Source organism: Neophocaena asiaeorientalis, unplaced genomic scaffold (assembly GCF_003031525.2).
Source record: "Neophocaena asiaeorientalis asiaeorientalis breed wild unplaced genomic scaffold, Neophocaena_asiaeorientalis_V1.1 scaffold396, whole genome shotgun sequence".
NCBI classification, from domain to species: domain Eukaryota; kingdom Metazoa; phylum Chordata; class Mammalia; order Artiodactyla; family Phocoenidae; genus Neophocaena; species Neophocaena asiaeorientalis.
This window is the reverse complement of record NW_020172455.1, coordinates 2,897,421-2,920,367: the sequence shown is the minus strand read 5'-3', so window position 1 is coordinate 2,920,367 and position 22,947 is coordinate 2,897,421. Positions and strand designations below refer to the sequence as shown.

General features: G+C 39.7%; 1 protein-coding gene across 1 annotated transcript in view; it reads right to left on the bottom strand.

Moving 5' to 3' along the window:
- NOL10 (nucleolar protein 10) overlaps positions 1–22,947 on the bottom strand; it is an 87,459-nt gene that overhangs the window by 15,991 nt on the left and 48,521 nt on the right. Inside the window, exons 14-19 of the mRNA XM_024737735.1 lie at positions 14,377–14,503; positions 10,798–10,877; positions 10,498–10,596; positions 9,362–9,451; positions 1,060–1,233; positions 549–796 (exon numbers count right to left, since the gene is read on the bottom strand). Coding sequence (XP_024593503.1) covers positions 549–796; positions 1,060–1,233; positions 9,362–9,451; positions 10,498–10,596; positions 10,798–10,877; positions 14,377–14,503 — 818 coding nt within the window. The remainder of the gene's footprint in view (positions 1–548; positions 797–1,059; positions 1,234–9,361; positions 9,452–10,497; positions 10,597–10,797; positions 10,878–14,376; positions 14,504–22,947) is intronic.

Sequence of the window (22,947 nt, the reverse complement as noted above, 5' to 3'; positions counted from 1 at the left end):
AAATTGAAACTCTGTATGTCATTAAGCAATGTCTCCCCACCCCTCAACCGCTGGCAACCACCATTCTACTTTCTGTCTCTATGTATTCGACTATCCTAGAATACCACTCTTTCTGATCTCTCAGTTTTCCTACAAAAGGCTTAAAATTCCTGGCAAATTTTCCAAGTGACCTTTTTAATAATCAGGTAAACTACAATGAGGGTAAACATAACTGAAATTCTAACTTTTAAAAATAACTTTCTGTTAAAGAAGCTGCTACCTCTTAATTACCACCGTAATTTAAGAGTGTGGCTTCTGCAGTATAAAAGTGCTCCAACGTATATATTTACCAATACTCATGGGGCCACACCCTGCACCTTATATTGTATGTAAACTATACCTCAAAAAATTGTTAAAAATGATCACAGTAAAGACCAGTGTATTTCCCCTCAGGCCTTGTGGTGCTTCCCTCACATTAACTCCAAAGATCCAAACGCCACCTTTAGGGCAAGGAGAAAAGCAAGGCTGGGACAACTCGACGAACCTTCACTGAAGGCTGTGCTACTCACTTCATCAGCTTCTGCTTTGTGGCAGAATCTCTGAAGCTTCTGAATTCTTCGCCTGCTTTGATCTCGTAAAACTGGGGCTTGAGGACTGTCTGCCGGTCCTCCCTGAGCCGTTCCTGCCGCTTCACTTTTTCCTCCTGTTGGAGAAGTCGGCGCTGTCTCCTGACCTCTGCAACCCAGTCTTTGTCATCATCCGAACTCTCAGAACTTTCTGCATCACTTGGTTTTCCTTCCGGTTCTTCCTCCTCTTCCTGAAAATAAAAATAGTAAGAAGCAGCTCCTCTCCCCCAACCCAAAACACTGACCCACTATTTTCTTTTAAATAGCATTAGCCCATCAGAGTACGTGACCCTGCATGCATCGGAAAAAACATCTTTAATTAAATAAGATATATTCCTAAGCTGAAGGTCAAACAAATTACAGCTCAAGTTTGTTCAAAGACTCTTCCAACCTACACAGAGAACTTTATTTTAAACAAACAGGAGCAAATTCTAAATGATAAAGAGTACGTTACCTTTTCATGAGGTTCCTGTTGCTCTAAGAGTCTTAGTTTCTTCTTCCTTTTTTCACTAATTTTGGAAACAAGTGGATTCAAAAGCCTAAATTCTTCACTCTCTTCGTCTACTTGGAAGTCAGGGTTCTCAAACATAACTTTAAATCGATCATCGGTGAGAATATTAGGAAGGCTCTATAAGAAAAAGAATGTCAAAATTTAAAGTTAATACTGTAATAAAATCTGACCAGAAAGATGGCTTAAAAACATTTTACTCGATAATAAATTAATAAGCTACATAAAGCACAACTTATTAAATTATTATGAAATTGTTAAAAGAATCAGTTTCCAGAACTTTCTAACTGCTTATCTCTTACCCACAATCAAATTCGATTCACCCATTTCACAGAAAATATGTATTAGTTGGCCGATGCACACAATGAGCTAAGACTGAGTCTTCTGGCCTAACTTTACGCTTAATACATTAGAAAGAATTTTCTTCAATTAACATTTTTTGGTGCAAAAACAGTTTTCAAGAAAATACACGTTTTTGAAACGTGGCTTTTTAAGCATAGCTACTATACTGAATGAAAATTAGTGAGACTTTCAACTTCATATTCTAAAACCGGGAGAGGAAGTTGCATCAATCATAAGTCAAGAATGAACAAGGTGGGGAGCTGGTGGTGTAAGTTTACTGACTCTGAGTTATTCGGAAACCTAAGGGATATTTCCTTCCCTCATAGGACAGCCTCATCGATCTTTTCCTCCTAGGCCATTTAATTGTTCTCAAAGGATATAATGTGAGACGCTACGATTCTGACATCATAAAACTTTACTGTTGAGACCCATTTGGGATAGCTCAGGACTGACACTGCATTCCCTTTTATTTATACCACTCTGAACAGAAACATTTTCTAGAATGTACTGTAAATTTATCTGTTCACGTAAACAGATGATAATCTTATACACTCAGGGCTCTCCTATTGTTCCTTATCTGCAATAGGCTTGGAAACAAGATAAATTAACCTACTTAACATGGTTTGTAAAGTAAACAGCCTAAGCACAGGCTGGAAAAAATGAACCTGTTTGTGGTAAACTATGGCTCTACTTAACACACTTTATTTTACTGGCTGCTTCTCCACTATTGGGAGTAAATAAGGTTGTAAGTAGTTGAGCTCAGAATGTTGTATAACTGAGCTACACAAAAAATTGGTAAACCATGAGACATTAAGGAACTTGGGCTATTTATTACCTGTGTGTACCTAAAATCTGATAAACCCTTACTAAAATTCTATGATATACTGAATATATATTTGAGATATATCGAAGTCTTCCCTGACTAAGTATCATTTCCAAGACAGATTTAGGTTCAAGGAAAAAACAAAGATAGTAAGTTCTAGTTCCTGATCCCAAGGCATCCACAACCTAATGAGCAAAAAACAAACAAACCTCTATGCTACAAGGCACCTTAAAAAGGATGCTACACAGAGCTGGAAGTGCTCTAGGAGCAGAGAGGTAAAAAGTAACTCCAATAAGGTACACCTCAGAAGGGTTCACAGGGGATATGCATCGGGGAGGAAGCTTAGAAGATGGGGAGTTTTCAACAGATAGAAATTTGGGAAGAACATTTCCAGACAACTGAGGAGTGGTGAACAGTCTGATAATGCAAGGATAATGGCAAAACTTGAAAAAGCAATTCCTGATCAGGCCAGATTGTAAAGGATTTTAAATACCGTGACATTATTCTGCAGGTAAGGGGAAACTATTAGGGAAGAAGAGGATAAGGAGGAAAGATACGGACAGAAAAGTGCGTCAAGAATCTCAGATGACAGGGCTTCCCTGGTGGCACAGTGGTTAAGAATCCGCCTGCCAATGCAGGGGACACGGGTTCGAGCCCTGGTCTGGGAAGGTCCCAAATGCCGCGAAGCAACTAAGCCCACACGCCACAACTGCTGAGCCTGTGCTCTAGAGCCCACGAGCCACAACTACTGAGCCCGCGCGCCGCAACTACTGAAGCCCATGCACCTAGAGCCCGTGCTCCACAACAAGAGAAGCTACCGCAATGAGAATCCCACGCACTGCAACGAAGAGTAGCCCGTGCTCGCCGCAACTAGAGAAAGCCCGCACGCAGCAACAAAGACCAAATGCAGCCCAAAATAATAAATAAATAAATTAATTAAAAAAAAAAAGAATCTCAGATGACAAAAAGAAGCCTGCTTTGCGATTCCGCAGCGGCGTGCTACATGTGGGCTGTTGAGGGAGAAACCAGAGTCATGAGGAAGACGAAGAGGCCTCTTGAGGAAACCGGGAAAAGAGACAGGGCCTGAATCAGGGCAACTGCAATCTAAGGGTGTTTTAGGAAAGGATGATAGTGAGATACACTTCTAAGTTCGAACTGATAGATACAGCTACAGATGAGATGGGAGGAGGAAGACTGAAAAAGAGGGTTAAAATTTTTTCTCAAGGGTCTAGCTTAAGTCACTAGAAAGCTGGTGATACAGTAAGTCAGGATCCATCACTGGAGATGATCAGAAAAAGAGGCATAGGGTGGAATAAAGGACAAGAAATTATGTACCAAGAAACCAAGACATCCCCCAGTAGCTAAGTAGTAAGTACACCGTGGTACATTCAAGCAACTGAGTATTACTTAGTGCTAAAAAGAAGTAAGGTTTTCAGCCACAAAAAGACATGGAGGGACCCTAAATGCATATTACTAAGCAGAAAGAAGCCAATATGAAAAGGCTACGATCCCAACTATATGACCCTGTAGAAAAGGTAAAACAATGGAGACGGTAAAAAGATCAGTGGTTGCCAGGGCTCAGGAGGAAGGGGTGAACAGGTGGAGCACAGAGGATTTGAGGGGATGTGAAAATATTCTGATGTTCTAATAGTGGATACGTGTCACTATACATTTGTCCAAAACCGTGGAATGAACAACCCCAAGAGTAAACCCTAATGTAAACTGTGGGCTTCCGGGGATTATGATGTATCAATGTAGGTCCATCGATTGTAACAAATGTTCCCTCTGGTGGGAGATATTAATGGGGGGAGGGGGGATTACGCACGTGTCCGGGCAGGGGTATATGGGAAATCTCTGTACCCTCCTCTTGATTTCGCTGTGAACGTAAAACTGTTCTAAAGTAAAAACTGTCTTAAAAAAATATCCAGTGCATGAGAAAAGTTAAAGAAATTATGTTCCATATGTATATGTATAACTGATTCACTTTGTTATAAAGCAGAAACTAACACAACATTGTAAAGCAATTATACTCCAATAAAGATGTTAAAAAAATAAATAAAAAATAAAGTCCAATTGTTTGAAGATCAAAAAAAGAAATTATGTTCCATTTAAGGCTGGTTAACTCAGTCTACGGCTCAAGGAGAACATCATCTGGATTCTGACAGACACCGTTAGGTGCCTAATATCAAGGCACCAGGACTCAGGAGAGAAGAGGGGGATAATCTGGATAAATTTTAGAGTTACCTGTAAACACAGGATACATAGTACTGCCAAAGACCACATGAATAGCTATTGGCCTGTTACACATTTTCAGGTTTCATGTATATATATGTAAATCCCAAGGGAAATCTTTTCTTTTTCATCTTACTGTATTATTAAATAATCACATTTAACAAATAACTGAGAAATGTGTTAAAAAAGGATATGTTGGCTAGTATTCTTTTTTCCCTTAATTTAAAACAAATAAGTTGCATTGCCTAAAGTATGCCTGAGAAGAATATAAAATACAAACTCTTCTAACCCAGCTGTAAAAATATTTCCATCAGTTTCCTAGTCTGTTTGTTTTCACAGCTGTCTTAAAAAAAAAAAAAGAAGTAGGATGAGATGTAGTTATTGATGTTCTGTAGTAGTTCACGAGCGTCTGGCTAGCGATCTGCCCTATAAATAAACATGTACATATGCCGAACACTTGCCACTGGAATTTAGGAAACATCTTAAAGTACTGTTCATACCACAGCCCTGCCTCAAAGAAGTGTATTATGTGTAGACCTGAGTAGCACGCTTATTATCAATGTTTTGTCCCAACACAGTGACATATATGAGAAACACTTCACATTTAAAACAGGTTAATTCTTTCAATGCTATGATATCTATGAAATTAAGGTGATGCAGACTTCTGAGTAAAGACGGTGGTTTGAACGTGAGCATCTTCTAATCTCTGCTAAAACCCCACTAACACAATAGGAAAGGGGCTTTAAAAAGACACAAATCCTTAAGGATGAGAAGGATAGGAAAGGAAACAGGAGCGATGAGGTTGCAGAAGCAAGAAAGGAAGGTCTAGCACCCGCGGTCTCCAACTGGAGGGAGGCTTCTCTGGAGGGGAGGACGTGGCCAGCTGGGGCCACAGCATGGGGAGGCAAGGGGAGCACCTGGCACCAGAGGGGTGTAGGCGAGGGGCTGAGGTGCCACCCACCCCGACACCCCAAGCCCTCCTGATGGTAGCTCTCAGTCCTCAGAACGTTGGTAGCCAGGCCACCACCCTCCAATCAGGAGACTCGGAGCGGCGGAGAGAAAGGCTGAAAGATGATGCCACTTGGCGCTTCCCCAAATAAACAGTTTGGCCAGGTCAGCACACAGGACTGATGAGCCCTGTCTCCACCTCAGAGCCTCCCGTCAGCTTTTCAAATCTTTCACTCTTCAATTTGAACAAATGACCATGAATCACAGCAGGGAAAGACTACTTAAAATTTTTTTTAAGAAAATTTCCCAGTACTGTACAACCTAAGTTCCTGGATTGAAAGAATAAAGCTGAAAGAATAAATGAATTAATTCTTAATTAGAATTAATACCACCAAATTAATTAATACCAAATACCACCAATTAATACTACCAAATTTCTAAGTTTGGATAAGGTCCAGATGTTTCGCGACATTATGAGGTGGGTCACTTGCCACTGCAGATCCAACATCAACTGAAAGGTAAACATCTTAGACTTTAATTATGTTATCAGTGATAGTGATATCTGGGAACATATTTCACCGTCGGCCTCCATGAAATTTCAGCCGGAGCCAAAGCAGAACATAACTGCACCATGCTGACTTTCAAATCAGAAGTTATCAGAGCTATTAAAGCTCCTGCGGGTTTAAAGAGCTGAATTCAAAGATGAGACTAATGAACTGCTGATGGATTTAACGATTCCTTCAAGTCTTCTTTACAATTATAATGAAGAAGTCTTTCCTTAATTCACGAATGGTTTTTAAGGTCTTTTTTTGGGGGTGGGGGGAACCACACCAAGCGGCCTGTGGGATCTTAGTTCCCCGACCAGGGGTCGAAGCCAGGCCCTGGCAGTGAAAGTGCGAAGTCCTAACCACTGGACCGCCAGGGAATTCCCCAGGTCATTTTAATCAGATAAAACTGTTAAACAAATCACACAAACTGTCTAATAACAGGCTCAGATTTTTAGATGACTATATTCAAGTATTTCTGGAAAGAAACTGAGCTCTGGTAATGGAGCCTGACTTGGGTCAGCAAGCCACGAAGAGCGGATGAGCATGCTGTACAAATGCCACTCGCCGGCAGGGTTCTACAGTTCACACAGCTACAGACACCACGCTTCCAGCTTCCAACAGCTGAAGGGAAACTGCTTGATGGAAGAAGATAAGAATTTCCAAGGTTCCTCCTCTTTGCACTTGCAGTAGAAATAGCACATAGTCTGATGATTCTTTACAGGATAACCCTATAAATGTTTTGACTAAAACTGTTTTACAGGCACAGACAACCATGATTTTCCCATTGACTCTACAGATCACTTTGCATGTTTGCAGCTCCCAGGGTCGTTGTTACCATCCTGCACTAACGTGCACAGCAAGGGCCGCCTGTGTTCTCCATCTCTTCCGGCCGTCCCTAACCTCAACGAAAGTCTGTGAGGCAGATGGGGGCATGGTGAGAAAAGGGCGCTTCCCCCACATCTCCACAATCATAAGGCCTTTAAAAAGGATCCTGAACTGTGTATGCTGTGCTGCACAAAGTATCAAAATTAAATTTTAAGTGCCCTACTCTCTATAACATTAAATGTAATAAAGACTCATAAGCATAAAACATAGAAAAGAATACATCTGCAGCCTAAATTAGCTTCACTCCCTCCCTACTGAAACTTTAGGGCATGTAAATCCAAAGATCACTTCCATTAAGCTTGCAGAAGGACATATAAAGCTGAAAGGTTACCTCCCTAACCATCCTCAGGCTGGGCTAACAACACAATCAATGTGGGGACTTCCCTGGTGGCGCAGTGGTTAAGAATCCGCCTGTCGATACAGGGGACACGGGTTCGATCCCTGGTCCGGGAAGATCCCACGTGCCGCAGGGCAACTAAGCCCATGCACCACAACTACTGAGCCTGTGCTCTAGAGCCCGTGAGCCACAACTACTGAGCTTGTGTGCCGCAACTACTGAAGCCCGCGTGCCTAGAGCCCACGCTCCGCAACAAGAGAAGCCACTGCAATGAGAAGCCCACACGCTGCAATGAAGAGTAGCCCCCGCTCACCACGACTAGAGAAAGCCCGTGCGCAGCAACGAAGATCCAACACATATATAAATAAATATAAATAAATTTATTAAAGAAAGAAAGAGAAAGAAAGGAAGGAAGGAAGGAAGAAAGAAAGGAGAAAGAAAGGAAGGAAGGAAGGAAGAAAGAAAGGAGAAAGAAAGGAAGAAAGAAAATAAATCAATGTGAATACTCTGAGGAGAAAGTCAAGGTACAGGAAGCACTTACATTTTAAACATTTTAAGATATACATATATACTTAATACACTGATGTAAAGCAGGAAGGTGCACAGCCATAGCATATAGATGTATAAATTCATGTAACAAGTTTAAGTCATTGTTTCAACATTGGTATACTATTCATGTAATCAAAGTAGAAATGTAAAAGCCATCTGTGTACTTACTTGTGTGTGTGGGGGTGGGATGAACTGGGAGATTGGGATTGATTCATGTACACTAATATGTATAAAATAGATAACTAATGAGAACCTGCTGTATAGCACAGGCAACTCCACTTCCATGTACAGCAGAAACTAACACAACGCTGTAAAACAACTATACCCCAATAAAAAATAAATTTAAAAGAATTGGAAAAAGAAGGGAAAAAAACAGCATATTAAAAGAAGCTAACAGACCAGGATAAGAGGATGCAGAAAGAATGAGGAGGCCAAGGATGACGGAGGGAACAGTGAGAGTGAACCCGTTCATGGCACCGGGAACGCCCCTCGCTGGTCCTATTCCTGCATCTTAGAGAAGAACAAGCTATGACCCAGTGAAGCTGAGGATCACCCATGATGACACAACTAGTTAGCAAGGGGGCCAGACTCAAGACCCTTTAGTTGCAGTCCCTTGACGTCACTGAAGAGAATGGTACAAAAATTAACACATGAAGAGCTCACTTATCTCCCGTTCACTTACCTGGCTAAAAACTAGAGAGAGAACCGAGAAAGAATAAACAAGCAAACAATCCCCTACTGAGAGCTCAACACAGCTGGCCCAGATACGAGGTTCGGCCATCTATCTTCTCAGGCAGGTCCTGCAGGCTTGCAGGAGAGATCGGATCTTTATACCTCATTCCAGAGAACAGCCCATCTTGGTAATCTGCCTGCCTGATCTAAGCAGGTGAGAAAACAGCACTGAGAAGGAACGAGGAAGCCTTCGCATATCCGGGAAAATTAGAAAAATCTCCTCCTGTCTTGACAACATCAGCTAAATGAAGCATTGACCCTCACTTAGTTTACAATCGATCTTTCTCTATTTTACGTTAGGAAAGGAACGTAGAGAGCAGTGTTCATAGGAGTGCACAGTCCCAATGATGCCCAGTCTAAATGAAAACTGGTTACTTGTGAAGTTATAAACAAACCTAGTTAGCACAGAGAAAAACAATAAACAAACTCAATATTGAACAATAAGAGGATTACTTAAGATACATGCACAAGATAAAATACGCAGCTCTCAAAAATATTTACAAAAGAATTTTTAATAAAAATGGGAAGCTATGTGTGTTATTTTATAGAACCAGGATAAATATTTTATATATACAGTAGTATCCTGCTATTATAGTTTATAATTTTAAGATAAATAAGACAGGAAGGAAATTCACTAAAATATTAATGATGCCTTTGGATAGAATTATATGGGTGACTTTCTTCTTTATATTCTTTTCTACAAACTTCCCATATTGAGCACATACTATCTTAAAAGCAAGGAAAATAGAAAACTAAATGCATTTTTAAAGTAAAAAGAAAAAAGATACAAGTTACTGTCAAGAAAATGGAGAAACAATTTATCAGTATTTTCTCTGCCTTATAAAATCTTACCTTAACCTTCTTTTTCCATGTAGATCTTTGCTTTTCCTCCTCTTCCTCAATTAATTTAAGTGCCAGCTCTTTGTTAACTTTTGGCAATTTCTAGTAGAGGTGAAAAAAAAAACTGTACTGAAACACCTACAATTTAGGTTTAAAGGTTAAAGCGAAAAGCAGGGACAGGAGGACTCCACATCCTAGCCTGACGTGTGGCCAATATACACACACTCACTGCTTTTAAAACCTTAACAAATAATCTGGAAAAAGGAAAAACCTGTCACTAGTCTTTTGCGCCGAGAGTGTGTGCATGTGTTTTAAACAATGTCCAGTTAGAAATGATTGTATCACTTGGTGGCTGACCTCAGTCGGAAGGCAGAAGGAGATGGGGTTTGCGCTTCCCCTCTGCTTGCCGTTGGCGTGACGTCACCCATCAACGCTTCTTTGTCCTGGCAACAACAGGTGGCTCCAGCAGAGCAGGGAGTCCACTTTGTGGTTCTCCCACGCTCCCGGAACAGCCTCATCCTACCTCGGGAACCCCAGCGCCAGCTGTCAGCCCTCCACGGAGGTCTGAGTCCCAGCTCTCAGGCCTGCCTCTCTCCTGCCGCCCAGCCCTGGAGTGTTAGCTGCTCCCTGAAGCCACGGCCTCTCTTATCAATACCTCAGTATTTTTGCCTTTTCAGTTCTCTAATACCTGGGTAACAATTCTTTAGAGTAAATTCCCTCTGTTAATAGAATTAGTGTGGCCTGATTCCTGTCTGGGCCCTGGAACAGTCTAATGACCATTTCCCATGATCCAAGCAGCTAGCCTAAGACACTCCCAAATGTCAGAAAGAAATGGGGATTAGCAAAGCACCAACACTCCAAAATCTAAATCCCTATCTGAAAACAGCATCATGTTTTCCTGGTAGGACTGACACTCTCAGCTCACCTGGCATTATTTTCCCACAACACCATTACCATAGAGTCTATAATGATAAAACTGTAAAGAGTATCCACCCTCGCAACAAATAAAATATACCAGAAATATTAGTAAAAGATGTAGACTAAGGATGGAAAAACTAAGAAATGGATGGCAGGTTTCTTTGAATAATAAATAAAATACAAATGAAGTACCTTTCTCTAGTAGATTCAATGCTGACTACAATATTTACCTTTAATTGGACTCTCTGTGCTCGTGTTTCTTCTATCTTCTGTCGGATCTTATCTTTCCTGTATTCTTCAAAAGCAAATGGATTTACCATCAATTTCACCTTTTCAAAGTGGAAAAAAATTAAAAATAAGAGAATTGTATTTAGCAGCATGTCTCATATACAGCATGACTGTCATGCCGAAGAACAGGGAGATCGCTTACACATCTGAAGTATGTTTTATAAAAACGAAAGTAAGTAGAGAAGAAATGGCTGCAGAGTGCTTTCATTTATCACCTAAAATAACTGTAGTTTTGTACTCACCCTGTGGTAGAGTCTTATATCCATGAAAAATCCATGCATATATGCCCGGAGAAAAGGTGATCCAATGAGATGGGTGAGCCCTGGGTAAAGTTAATCAAAAGAGGGCAGATCTTCATGAAATCTTGATTAAAATTCAATGATCTTTCATGACAACAATTTGATTATAAGTTCACTTCTGAGTAAAAATTTAAGGATCAGAATTACTGATCTTCTTCAATAATTGCAAAGAAAATTTTACTCTGCTTCAGCAATATCATCCTTCCTTCTTTTGAATGCAATACTAAGCATAAAAATGATGGCAAGGTCTTTATGAACTATGACAGATAAGTAACGAAGGGTTCCCTATACAAGTGGTTCTCAGAATTTTGGATTCCATGAGCTAGTTTAACTTTAAAAATAATACTGAGGGCACTTCCCTGGCGGTCCAGTGGTTAAGACTCCACGCTTCCACGGCAGGGGCACAGGTTCGATCCCTGATCGGGGAACTAAGCTCCCGCATGCCGTGCGGTGCGGCCAAAAAAAAAGCCCAAACAAACAAAAAATGCTGAGAGCAACACTAGGTTGTCAACTTTCAAACAAAGGACACTGTCACAACAGTAATGTAGCTAGGGCATGTTTTTCCCCAAAAAGAACAGCTTTTGGCAAATTTATACCAACATATATATTATATACAGACATACTTCATCATGGATGAATTAAAAGTTCAATGCCAATCAGTGTTTGGAAGCTTTAAACAGTATCTTTCACAGGGTTTCCTAGATTTAGATTTCATTTACAATTAGTGGTGCTGGTGGTCACATAAGGATGCTCTGCCTATGTCACAGAAATTATTTATTAATTGCAAATATTTACACAGAGAAAGGTTATGAGAATATTTATCTTCCGAATAAGACCACCTATGATATACTCACATAAAAGGCAGCTTTACTTGGTGTAATACCAAGTGATTATGTTTCCAAGGAAAACATTACCCTGATTTCCAAATTTTAGAAATAAACATCGCTCCAGACCTAAAAATCACTTACTAGGAAAATCACATAGATGTACAGAACAGTATACATTACAGAATAACATCAAAAGGCAAAATTAAATTTAGGATAATCTCATAAAGTAACAAGACTTGGTCAGAAAAATACTTTCCTAGAATTCATTAGGTTAATAAAACCACAGGGTTTGGATTTGCACAGGAGAAACTTAAAAGGTGGTGGGGCGTCGGGGGAGGGAGGGCTGGACCTTAATGAAACGTCCAGTGCGTAACAGTCTGCGTTTAGGTACCTGCACACGTGTGCCCCTAAGTTTCTGTTTCCTCTGTTAGGTATATAAAATTTGTATTTATGGCCCAGCATTATTCCCATTCCAGGAGAAAGCTTTTCATATTAAAACAATTCTACACAGAGAATCTGGCAGGAGCAGCAGCTTTTCTCATCATTAGCTCCACAGAACACTAGTCCCAAGAGATCTTTGAGGAAGAAGAGGTTCTATGATCAAGTTAAGTTTGGGAACTGTTTCATATTCTCCTCCCACTCCTGGAGATTTATAGCGTATGATGGCATTGAAGGCTCAAAGAAGTCCATAAGTAGAGAAACTGATTTATCTTGGCTTAACCTAACATTTCTCAAACTTATTTGCCACAAATCTCTTAAAATGATAGGTAACATTTATGTATTATGTTTCAAAACTGTGCTGAGTACTTTTCAAGCATTATCTGATTCATTCTCCAAGCAACCCCATGGGTAGGTACCATTACTATTGCCATTTTATAGATGAGGAAACCAAGGCACAATGAGGTTAAGTAAATTGGCCAAGTCATAGAGCTATTAGTCATGGGATGTGAGCCCATGTCAGCCCATCTCTAATGCCCATGATATCAGCCACAATGCTACCCATCCAGCACTGCATACACAGTGGCCCATGAAACACGGTATAGGACCTGCTAAAGGCCATAATTGGGAAATGTCAGAACTTGCAAGTATTCAATGCTATAATCTTAAGAAATAAGGGAAGTTAGTTACATGGCCTTATTTTTACTTTAACATAAATTATTTAAAAAGGTTTTATATATGATCATAAAATCTGTTGAAAAATTATAACCAACGGCTCATTTAATATTAAAAGATATTACTAATTTATATGAAGATGATTTCTAGTATAACTTATTTTGTTGAATATTATATCTATTTCCATAGTTTTAAAAATAGGCAGTATGAATGCATTTTAACAAAACGTATCTAAACCTTTATCACTGCCTTCCTCACCCAAAATAAACACAGTGAAGAGACTGAAAAAACACCCAAAATATACTAAACACAGTAGTTTTTAAAAATCCACAAAATAGCAATGACTTTTTAGTCTCCAATTTAAGAAGGCAGGTGAGTATGACACAAGTATACTGTAAAAATTACGTTGGAGATATTTAAGGAGGCACTTCAGTAGGAAGACTTAGTTCACCCTACTTCATCCATAAGTCATATTTTTAAAAGGCTAAATACAACTCCTTTCTTTTTAAACATTAAAATTTAAAGAATAATTTTGGTGGTAGCTGGTAGAAAATAATTCTGCCTGGATTAACTGTGCTAAAAGATATAGTTTAAAAATAGAATTTAAGAATCTCTCTTCTAATCTATTTGTTATATGATTCTATTTTCTTTTAGCATTTAACTGCTATAGTACCTCTATTTGTTCTAAAGATAACTAAGCTGCCTAGGCTTGTGGAGAATGGATCCTCTAAGTTTTCCCATTCTCAGTAATTTGCTATGTAGCCTTTTCCCAACAATAGAACAAGATTAGCAAAACCTAGTCTTGTTATCCTACAAACCAGTACTAGTCAACTACGATAAATATGTTCTTCAGAGGGGTCAGTATGGCTGAGGTTAAGAGCATGGACTCTAAGTTTAAACTCTAACCCTCACATTTACCAACCACTGAAGCCTTTGGCAAGTTGCTTTAATCTTTCTGGGAAAAAAAAAAATCTTTCTGTGCCTCAGTTTCTTTACCTATAAAATGAAATCATAATAGTATCCACTCCATAGCTGTGAGGATTAAATGAGTTGCATATAAAACATTCAGAATACCGCCTGGCACACGTAAGCCCTATTTTAAATGTTGGCCATTATTAAGAAGCATTTCTTGGTTTGTATTCTTTAAACCTAAGTAACTGTTAAGGTTCTACATATTTGAGGATTCAATCTATGGGTTCTAAGTTTTGGATTAGGTCTTTCAATAAGCAAACCTACATGGGGACAAAAATCATTTCTGTGCAGTCTCTGAGATTTCTCAAAATCTTATTATATTCAAATAGTACCTGAAAGTCACTGCTCCCTTGACTGATACCTTTCCTATACATAGGCGGTAGGTTAAAAAAAATCATTCCTCATTTAAGATACAAAAAAGCCTCAGTAGGTTGAATTTATCTGAATCTTTTTCTAAGCAGAGATTATATATACTAAGTTTAAGGTCTGATTTGTCAGAAAGAGATTTGGAAAATCAGATAAATGTGACTCCATCACTTCTAACGTTCAAAACTCAAAACAAAAACAAGTAGAAATAATCTTATAAACATTTCATCATAATTTTTTTTACCTAAATTTTCAAGGTCTTTCTTGGTGACAAATTTGTAATCATCATAAACTGTGCTTTCTGGATTCTCTTCCAGTTCTTCTGTCAAGTTGTCTAAGAAGGAACACCACCTGGGAGCAGGACCCAAAACCTGCCGGCGTTGATTAGAAGGTTAGCAGATGTACATTCTAATCATGTGAACTAAGAGTTATTTTACAACCAGATTTTGTGTTATATTTATATAATTTAAAAATCCTTGATTCTATCAGAAGTACTGAGAAACAACTGCAATATGCATAATCAAGTCTATAATGGAAGAGAAAAAAACAGAGTAGGGAGAACTTAAGCCTATAAGGGAAAAATCTCAGTCTGGGACACAACAGTATTAATGAATATTCTTACATGAGAACTATGAAAATATAAATAATAATTCAGGTAGTAATAGTAACATCCATCTATAATTCTATTATCTCTTTCATTCAAAACAGTACTAGAATCTACAAAAGCATACTTGGCATATCAGACCTTTTTTTTGCCACTCATGACAAAAGTCCAAAATGAGAATTACCCTTTTTAAGGGTTTTCAACTAATCACTTGATAATTACATTCTATCTTGTATGGTCCACTTCATTTAATTGATTAAAAGTTAAAATTCTGTAAACAGAATTCTTTAGATTTAACCTAAAATGGGCTGCCAGGATCCACAAGGCTGAGGAACAAAGGATTGAACAGAATTTATAACCAAGTAATAAAATATGAATACTTCAATTTGTAACCCAATCACTTCCATAAAATACCGTGAATGCTTCTTACGCTTTTGCCCTTGGTACAAATCTTTCCCAGCAGATGCCTCACGCATTGAGGTCAACGCTTATCCCAAAAGAAATAACACTCAGTGGGAGAGCCAAGCTACTGAAACCCTCTCTCACGGTGGAGGCTTTCAGAAGAGAGAACTCTGGGCTCTTACAAAATAGAATTTCCAATGACTTCTTGCCTGTGTATTTTGACAGTAATCAATCATACAGAGGAAAAAAAACAAAACTCATAATGGAAATTATTAAATCTAGCTTAAACTTTTTGGAGAAGGGAAGGTAGGAGGAAGAGAGTTATAACAAAGGAAGACAGCCCCCAACACCCTTTTCAACCATTTAAAAAAAAAAAAAAAAGTAAATGTAAGATACAGCCATACTAATTAATTCTATTATTTTGCCTGATTAGAGAGGGTGATCCCACCACTCCTGCCAAAGGCTATGGGGCTCATGAACGTGAAAAACAACTCTTAATGAGCATTAAAAAGTCCCATGGAGAATTTTCTTACTTGCATAATCTGTACAATTTTTAAAACAGAGGTAAAGGTCTTGATATGCTAAGTGGTTAGACTAACCATAAAAGACAAACCTTCAAGAAATGAAAGGTATTTTTTAAAAAAATTCAATGTAGACCCCTTTAAAGAAACTGCTGTGATTTTAAGCAATTTTAGGACAGTAGCTTGAAGTCGACAAATATCGATATTAATTGCTACTATACATAAAGCGCGGTGCTAACCCAAGGTCCCCAACTATCCTCTTGCTCCCCAAGGAGTTAGAAACCTCACTGCAGCAGGTGGCTTGTGCATGCACACACACATGCAAATGAGCACACACTCAGCCGTTTAAAGCCATGAACTGAGATTGTGCTGAATCCACGTGGAAGACGGGCGAGGGCTAGAGGAAACAGGCCGGGTTGGGACACTCAGTAAGTATATTTGAAAGGACTTCCGGTTAGAATGAACACGTGAGCAAGCTAGGAAAACCACGGGGGGCACCTTCTGAGAGTGAGAGTTTAGGCACCTGCAACTACAGGGTATCTGCTTCCCATCAGTCACAAATATGCAAAAGCAAAGCTCGACCATGTACTGGTGTATGGCCTAAGGACAGCCATCGTCTCCTCTTTTAGAGAGGAAGAAAGTACACTAACTCTTGGCACTTTTCTAGAACGTAAAATCCTCAAGAAATTGTTCTCATGGGAGGGTTTAAACTTCATCTGTTTTAAGTGCTTAATTTCCAGTACCCAGAACATTGCCTGCCAAGTAGTAGGTGTTCAATAAGTGTTTCATAAATAAATCTAGTCACACATAAAACATGTATGAATGCATTCACGAATTCCACCGCACAAGGCATGAAGACTTAAAGGGTCTACTTTGGCAAAAGTATTTTTTAAATTGTCTAGTTGTCCTTGCTCAGATAAAAACATTCAAATACCTCACCATAAAATTACTGGATATAAGAACACTTTTTAGTGAAAGTCAGATTTATTTTGCCTCCTATGCAAGGGGGTACTGGTACCAAAGGACCTCATAATAAAGTAGTTTCACCTTTAAACCTTAAATCAGTCATAAACATGGGCTTCAAAGACAATGAAAAGATTACACTGTGTTTACTGACTTTTCCTGGGGGATGAGGGGTAGGAATACTAAAATATCAGACCAGATCTGAACTTACTTTCACATGGCCCTTTTTTATAATGTTCCACAACACTCTTTTTGATAGTTACCTGGATTCTAATGAAACTGTTTCAAATTGCCTCTCCAGGGACAGCTCTGGTTATGGAAAATAATCTCTGCAATCAAATTCACGGCCATTAAATTTTACAGGAGGAAATATTTCCATCAAAAACAAAACTAAGTCTAATGGGTTGATTATTAATCACGTTTCCCTACTTCCTACTCAGAGAAAAAAATCAGAATCACCGTAACAAAGTTCAAATTACTGATTTAACTGGTATTCACTGAAGGTTTTATCCGCATTAGAGCTTTCCTCAAAGGTCTACCACTAAGTTGCAAAAACAGTGGTTGGCTTAACTAATAAGGAGGGTTTAACCACGTGCACAGCTCTGATGTACCTATAATGACCACAATATTAATTCATGTGTAAAAATTCCTCGCTGTCTTTTTTCATAAAATGTTAATCCTTCAACGAATATGTAAAAATATATTAATTTATTCTTAAATTTCAGGCTTTACAACTTGAAGAAAACATCTTTTTTAACAATTGGTGTACTATTACTACTACGTCAGGTTTTCTGTAGTGTCATATTCTAGGTTTTCTGTAGTGTCATTCATTATATAGTGTCATTCTAGGTTTTCTGTAGTGTCAGTCATTATATTGCTGTATTCTACACTGCAGTCAAAACTGATCATTGCTTACCTACATTTTTATGCACCAGAAGAGTTTTGTCTCAGAAACTTGGTAAAGACTGTTCTATTTTAAACTTCAGTTATCTGTTAATGACTTGCCACTTTTTATAAGAATTTCCTAAAGTCACAGGTCAGTAAAAGTAGAGAATTGGACACGGACTCATCAAACTGCTATAAAGGGATACTGTGGGTCCCTCAGCAACTTTAATGACAATCATATCAATCAATTTAAACAGAAATACTTGGTCCTCCAAAATAGGAAAGAATCTTTATCAGTGTGCTTTGGGAAGGCCTTGACTGAAATGCAGCCGAGTATCTACTTGCTCTAATCCGTTTGGGCAAAAGAACCAATTTTAAGGTACATGAAAATACATGCCATGTGCCCAAGCTCATCTGCCTGTATGATTACAACCTACCTTTAAGATGTTAATTACATATGCTTAATTTAAAACCTCAAAATTCTCATATATTCTGGTAATGGACAAAAATGACTAAGAGTGGGGAGGACAGACGATGAATATTAAGATCCTTAGGGAGGTGACAGAAGAGGGTAGCCCTTCCCCCATTCTTTTGAAAAACCACTGTGCCACATCCTAAAGCTGGGTTAGGGCAGAAATAAGGACTGAGGATTACTGGATGGATGGTTTTAACAGATCAAGGGTGATTAAAATAACAACAAAGTATTATTAATATCATTAGAGACAAAGAACCAAACTGTACTAATTCAATATAGATGCCATAATTTTTCCCATTTACTTATAATGCTACTTAGTATTTCCTATTTATATGAAAATCACTGATAATATAGCACAGCAATTAAATATGAAATTGTTACCCTGACTTTTAAAAATAAATTTATTTTTTGGCTGCGTTGGGTCTTCGTTGCTGTTCACAGGCGTTCTCTATTTGCGACGAGCGGGGGCTGCTCTTCGTTGCGGTGCACGGGCTTCTCATTGAGGTGGCTTCTCTCTTGTTGTGGAGCACGGGCTCTAGGTGTACGGGCTTCAGCAGTTGTGCCACATGGGCTCAGTAGTTGTGGCTCGTGGGCACTACAGTGCAGGCTCAGTAGTTGCATCCCACGGGCTTAGTTGCCCTGCGGCACATGGGATCTTCCCGGACCAGGGATGGAACCCATGTCCCCTGCACTGGCAGGTGGATTCTCAACCACCGCGCCACCAGGGAAGTCCCTTCACTTTTAAACTAATGATTTAAAAACAATTTTAAAAACCTTAGTAACTAAGAAAATTCTTAATTACTCCATTTGGTAGTACTGTATCAACACACAATAAATAACTTTTTTTTTCCACAATAACTTTGAACAAAAATGGGAAACTTTAACTATATGTAATATATCCAAGTGTTCTAACATGTATCAGTTAAAGTTTCCCCATTAGAATTTTAACCCACATCTAATCTGAAATCTGTTACTCTCACTATAACTCTTTATCAGAAATAACCGGGGCCAGGGACTTCCCTGGTTGTCCAGTGGTTAAGAATCCACCTTCCAGTGCAGGGGATGCGGGTTTGATCCCTGATCGGGGAACTAAGATCCCGCATGCCATGGGGCAACTAAGCCTAAGCACCGCAACTACTGAGCCCACACGCGCTGGAACCCGGTGCTCCACAATTAGAGAGAAGCCCACGTGCCGCAACGAAAGATCCCGCACGCCGCAATGAAGATCCTGCGGTGCCGCAACTAAGACCCAACGCAGCCAAATAAATAAATAAATATTAAAAGAAGAGGAAGAAGAAGAAGAAACTACTGGGGCCAAAGAGCATTTGAAACCTTAGAATCTTCTGCATTTTCAAAAGGTAACACAGTACGTATAGTGCTTTTATGTAAAATCTTCAGTGGGGTCTGGGTCAGTGATCCATAATCAAACACATTAATAGTTCTCTGCGGCAAAATCTACACATCTTCATACCGATGATCTGGATAAATAGTCTAGAAAGAGCCTCATCATTACATGTCAGATTTGAGTCCTAATGAAGCGATTCAGGTTTTGCCACTGATCAGTTATAAAAAAAAAAATTCAGGGCTTTTTGGATTTCAGAATTGCAGATCAGAGATGATGCGGGTATACTATAATGTAACTATCATTAACCACTATTACGATTAATCATAATTTTTCTAAATGTATAGCCTGTATCTCCAGAAGGAGAACGGGATTTTGCCAACTAAGATGACCAACCCTGCAATACATAAACTCAAAGGCAAACTTCCTTTTCAAACTTTCCCTCTATTAATAGTTGAACAGCACCACTAGTACCAGCATGTATTTTTAAATTCTGACAGCTGGGGCTTATTAATAACCGGTCATAAATAAGCCTAAAAGAGGAGAGACAGCTGGGTGAGCCAAGGGAGTGGCCACGAATTTAAGCATGTAACTGCCATTTGCAACATAATGAGCTGCCTAATTGCGTACCCAAGTTTACATGTATTTGCGTGAGTAATTATGAGTCATTTAAAGGTACTCTATCTACTTGTGGTACTTTGTTCTCTCATTCCTAAAAATCAGATCAGCAAAAGAGCAATTTAGTTTCAACATTTTAAAATATTTCTTTTAAAAGGGAGAAAAATTATTATCTGCCATGATTTCAGGTTTTTTTCAATTCACTTTTTGAAAAGCAGTTTAGGCACTGAAATAAAATAATAATAAAATAAGGCCAGGTGATAAAGAAAAAGATCACCTATGCCATTCTGTCCGTATCAGCCGACAAACCAATAGTTAATCTATGCAATGCCCTATGAGTACAAACAAGCATGCGATGGAGCACCTATACTCAAGGGTTAGGGAAGACAGGACGCCCCAAGCAAACAATTCAATGGCGCACTAACTATATATTTTTATCTCCTTTCCCTCCCAAGCCTACTTAAAATGATAGTATACCAGTATAAAAGGTATTACCCTTCAAGGACAAAAAGAACAAAAGAAGAAAATATAGTGGTTAAAGGATTTAACACAGTATAAATGTTGGGTACGGGCTTCCGTGGTGGTGCAGTGGTTAAGAATCCACCTGCTAATGCAGGGGACACAGGTTCGAACCCTGGTCCGGGAAGATCCCACATGCCGCAGAGCAACTAAGCCCATGCACCACAACTACTGAGCCTGCACGCTAGAGCCTACGAGCCACAGCTACTGAGCCCAAGTGCCACAACTACTGAAGCTCACGCTCCACAACTACTGAAGCTCACGCTCCACAACAAAAGAAGCCACCGCAATGAGAAGCCCGCACACCACAATGAAGAGTAGCCCCCGCTCGCCGCAACTAGAGAAAGCCCAGGCACAGCAATGAAGACCCAACGCAGCCAAAAAAAAAAAAAAAATGTTGGGTGCTTACAGAGTTAAGTATCAAAGAGGAGACTAGATTCTCTCCTTAGAGTCCTTGAAACCCAGCACTTCCAGGCTCCATGCATCTGGGAAGATGGGCCCAAACAGAGGGGAGATGATGGAGTTGATGAATATCTAAAGTCCCACCACCCCTTAGGAAACCAGAGGATGATTTTTTGGAGAAAGTGAAGAAAAGCTGCTCCACAGGATACCTGGCACAGGTGACTTGAGCTGCGGAGGTTGAAATTAGCAAACTAACTGGCAGCCTCCATATCAGTGTGCGGCCCTCAGCTCCTTCCGCAGCTCCCAGAATGCCAGAAGCCAAACACATGCTGCTGTGCGTCCATTCCTGCCAGCCTAAACCCCTAACAGTCCTGGTGAGGAACTGGGGGATTCTCTATAGAAAACGAAAGATCCCCAAAGACAGACTTCCAGATGTTGATATCTGGGAATCCTCCAATATAGGCACAGACCTCATTTTACTGCACTTTGCAGATATTGTGTTCCTCACAAACTGAAGGTGTGTGGCAACCCTGTGTTGTCGGATGACGGTTAGCATTTTTTAGCAATAAGGTATTTTTAAATTAAGATATGTACATAGTTTTATAGACATAATGCGATTGCACACTTAATAGACTACAGTATACTGTAAACATAACTTTTATATGCACTGGGAAACCAAAAAAATATGTGACTAACTTTATTGCGACATTTGCTTTATTGTAGTGGTCTGGAGCCAAACCTGTGATTTCTCCAAGGTATGCCTTTGGTCATTAGCTGAAGAGTTAGCATGAAAATTACCAGAAGACAAGACCACGGCATACAAAGAACTGCACGGGCTTTCTCTAGTTGTGGCGAGCAGGGGCTACTCTTCATTGCAGTGTGCGGGCTTCTCATTGCAGTGGCTTCTCTTGTGGCTTCATTGCAGAGCATGGGCTCTAGGTGCACGGGCTTCAGTAGCTGTAGCACGCGGGCTCAGGAGTTGCGGCATGCGGGCACCCTAGAGCACGCAGGCTTCAGTTGTTGCTGCGCACAGGCTCTAGGGCGCGTGGGCTTCAGTAGTTGTGGCTCACAGGCTCTAGAGCGCAGGCTCAGTAGTTGTGGCACACAGGCTTAGCCGCTCTGCAGCATGAGGGATCTTCTCAGACCAGGGATCAAACCCGAGTTCCCTGCATTGGCAGGCAGATTCTTAACCACTGCGCCACCAGAGAAGTTCCTAGTGTCTCATTCTTAAATAAGAATAGATTGCCAAAGATCACCATTCATTTATTCAACAAATAGTTATTGTCAAGCATTTTTCTCTTCACTGTAGATACAGCAGTGAGCAAAACAATCAAGAATCTCTACCTTTAAAGAGCTTTCATTCTGGAAAGGGAAACAATAAACAAACAAAGGAAAGAGTATAGAGTATGACAGACGGTGATAAGAGCTATGGGGAAAATAAAGCAGTGAAGGGTGATGGAGAACACAGGGGAAGGGGAGCAGGGGTGGAGAGGGAAGCCCATGTTGAAGTGACAACTGAATACAGACCTAGAGGAGAGGAGAGAATAAACCATGAGAATATCTGGCATATGCAAAGGTCCTGAGATCAGAACTGCTTGGCATGTTTGGGGATCAGCAAAGAGACCAACCCAGTATGGTGTGAACAGAGGGAGACAGGAAAGGGCTAGATCAGGTAGGGTCTTGCAGGCCACTGCAGGACTTCACCTTTTCCTTGAGTGAGACAGAAGTCACTGGAGGGTGACTTATGTTTACAAGGATCTCTTTAAAAAGGATGGGAGACTTACTGGTTCCAGGAAAGCTCTGTCATCACCTGAATTAAGTCAACTAAGCAGAGACTTTGGTGGCCACACAGAACAAAGCTATCAGATTTTACAGACTTAATCCAGCAGAGTCTCTAAACAAACAAAATGGCAACAACAGTGAATTCAGGGTGGGGGTCATCTGAGTTCCATAACTCCCTAATTATATTATCTAAAACATCTAGTTTTCAACAAAAAATTACAAGACGTGCAGAGAAACCACGGCCCATATACAGGGGATAAAAAGCAGTCAATAGAACCTATCTTTTGAGGAAGCTCATACTT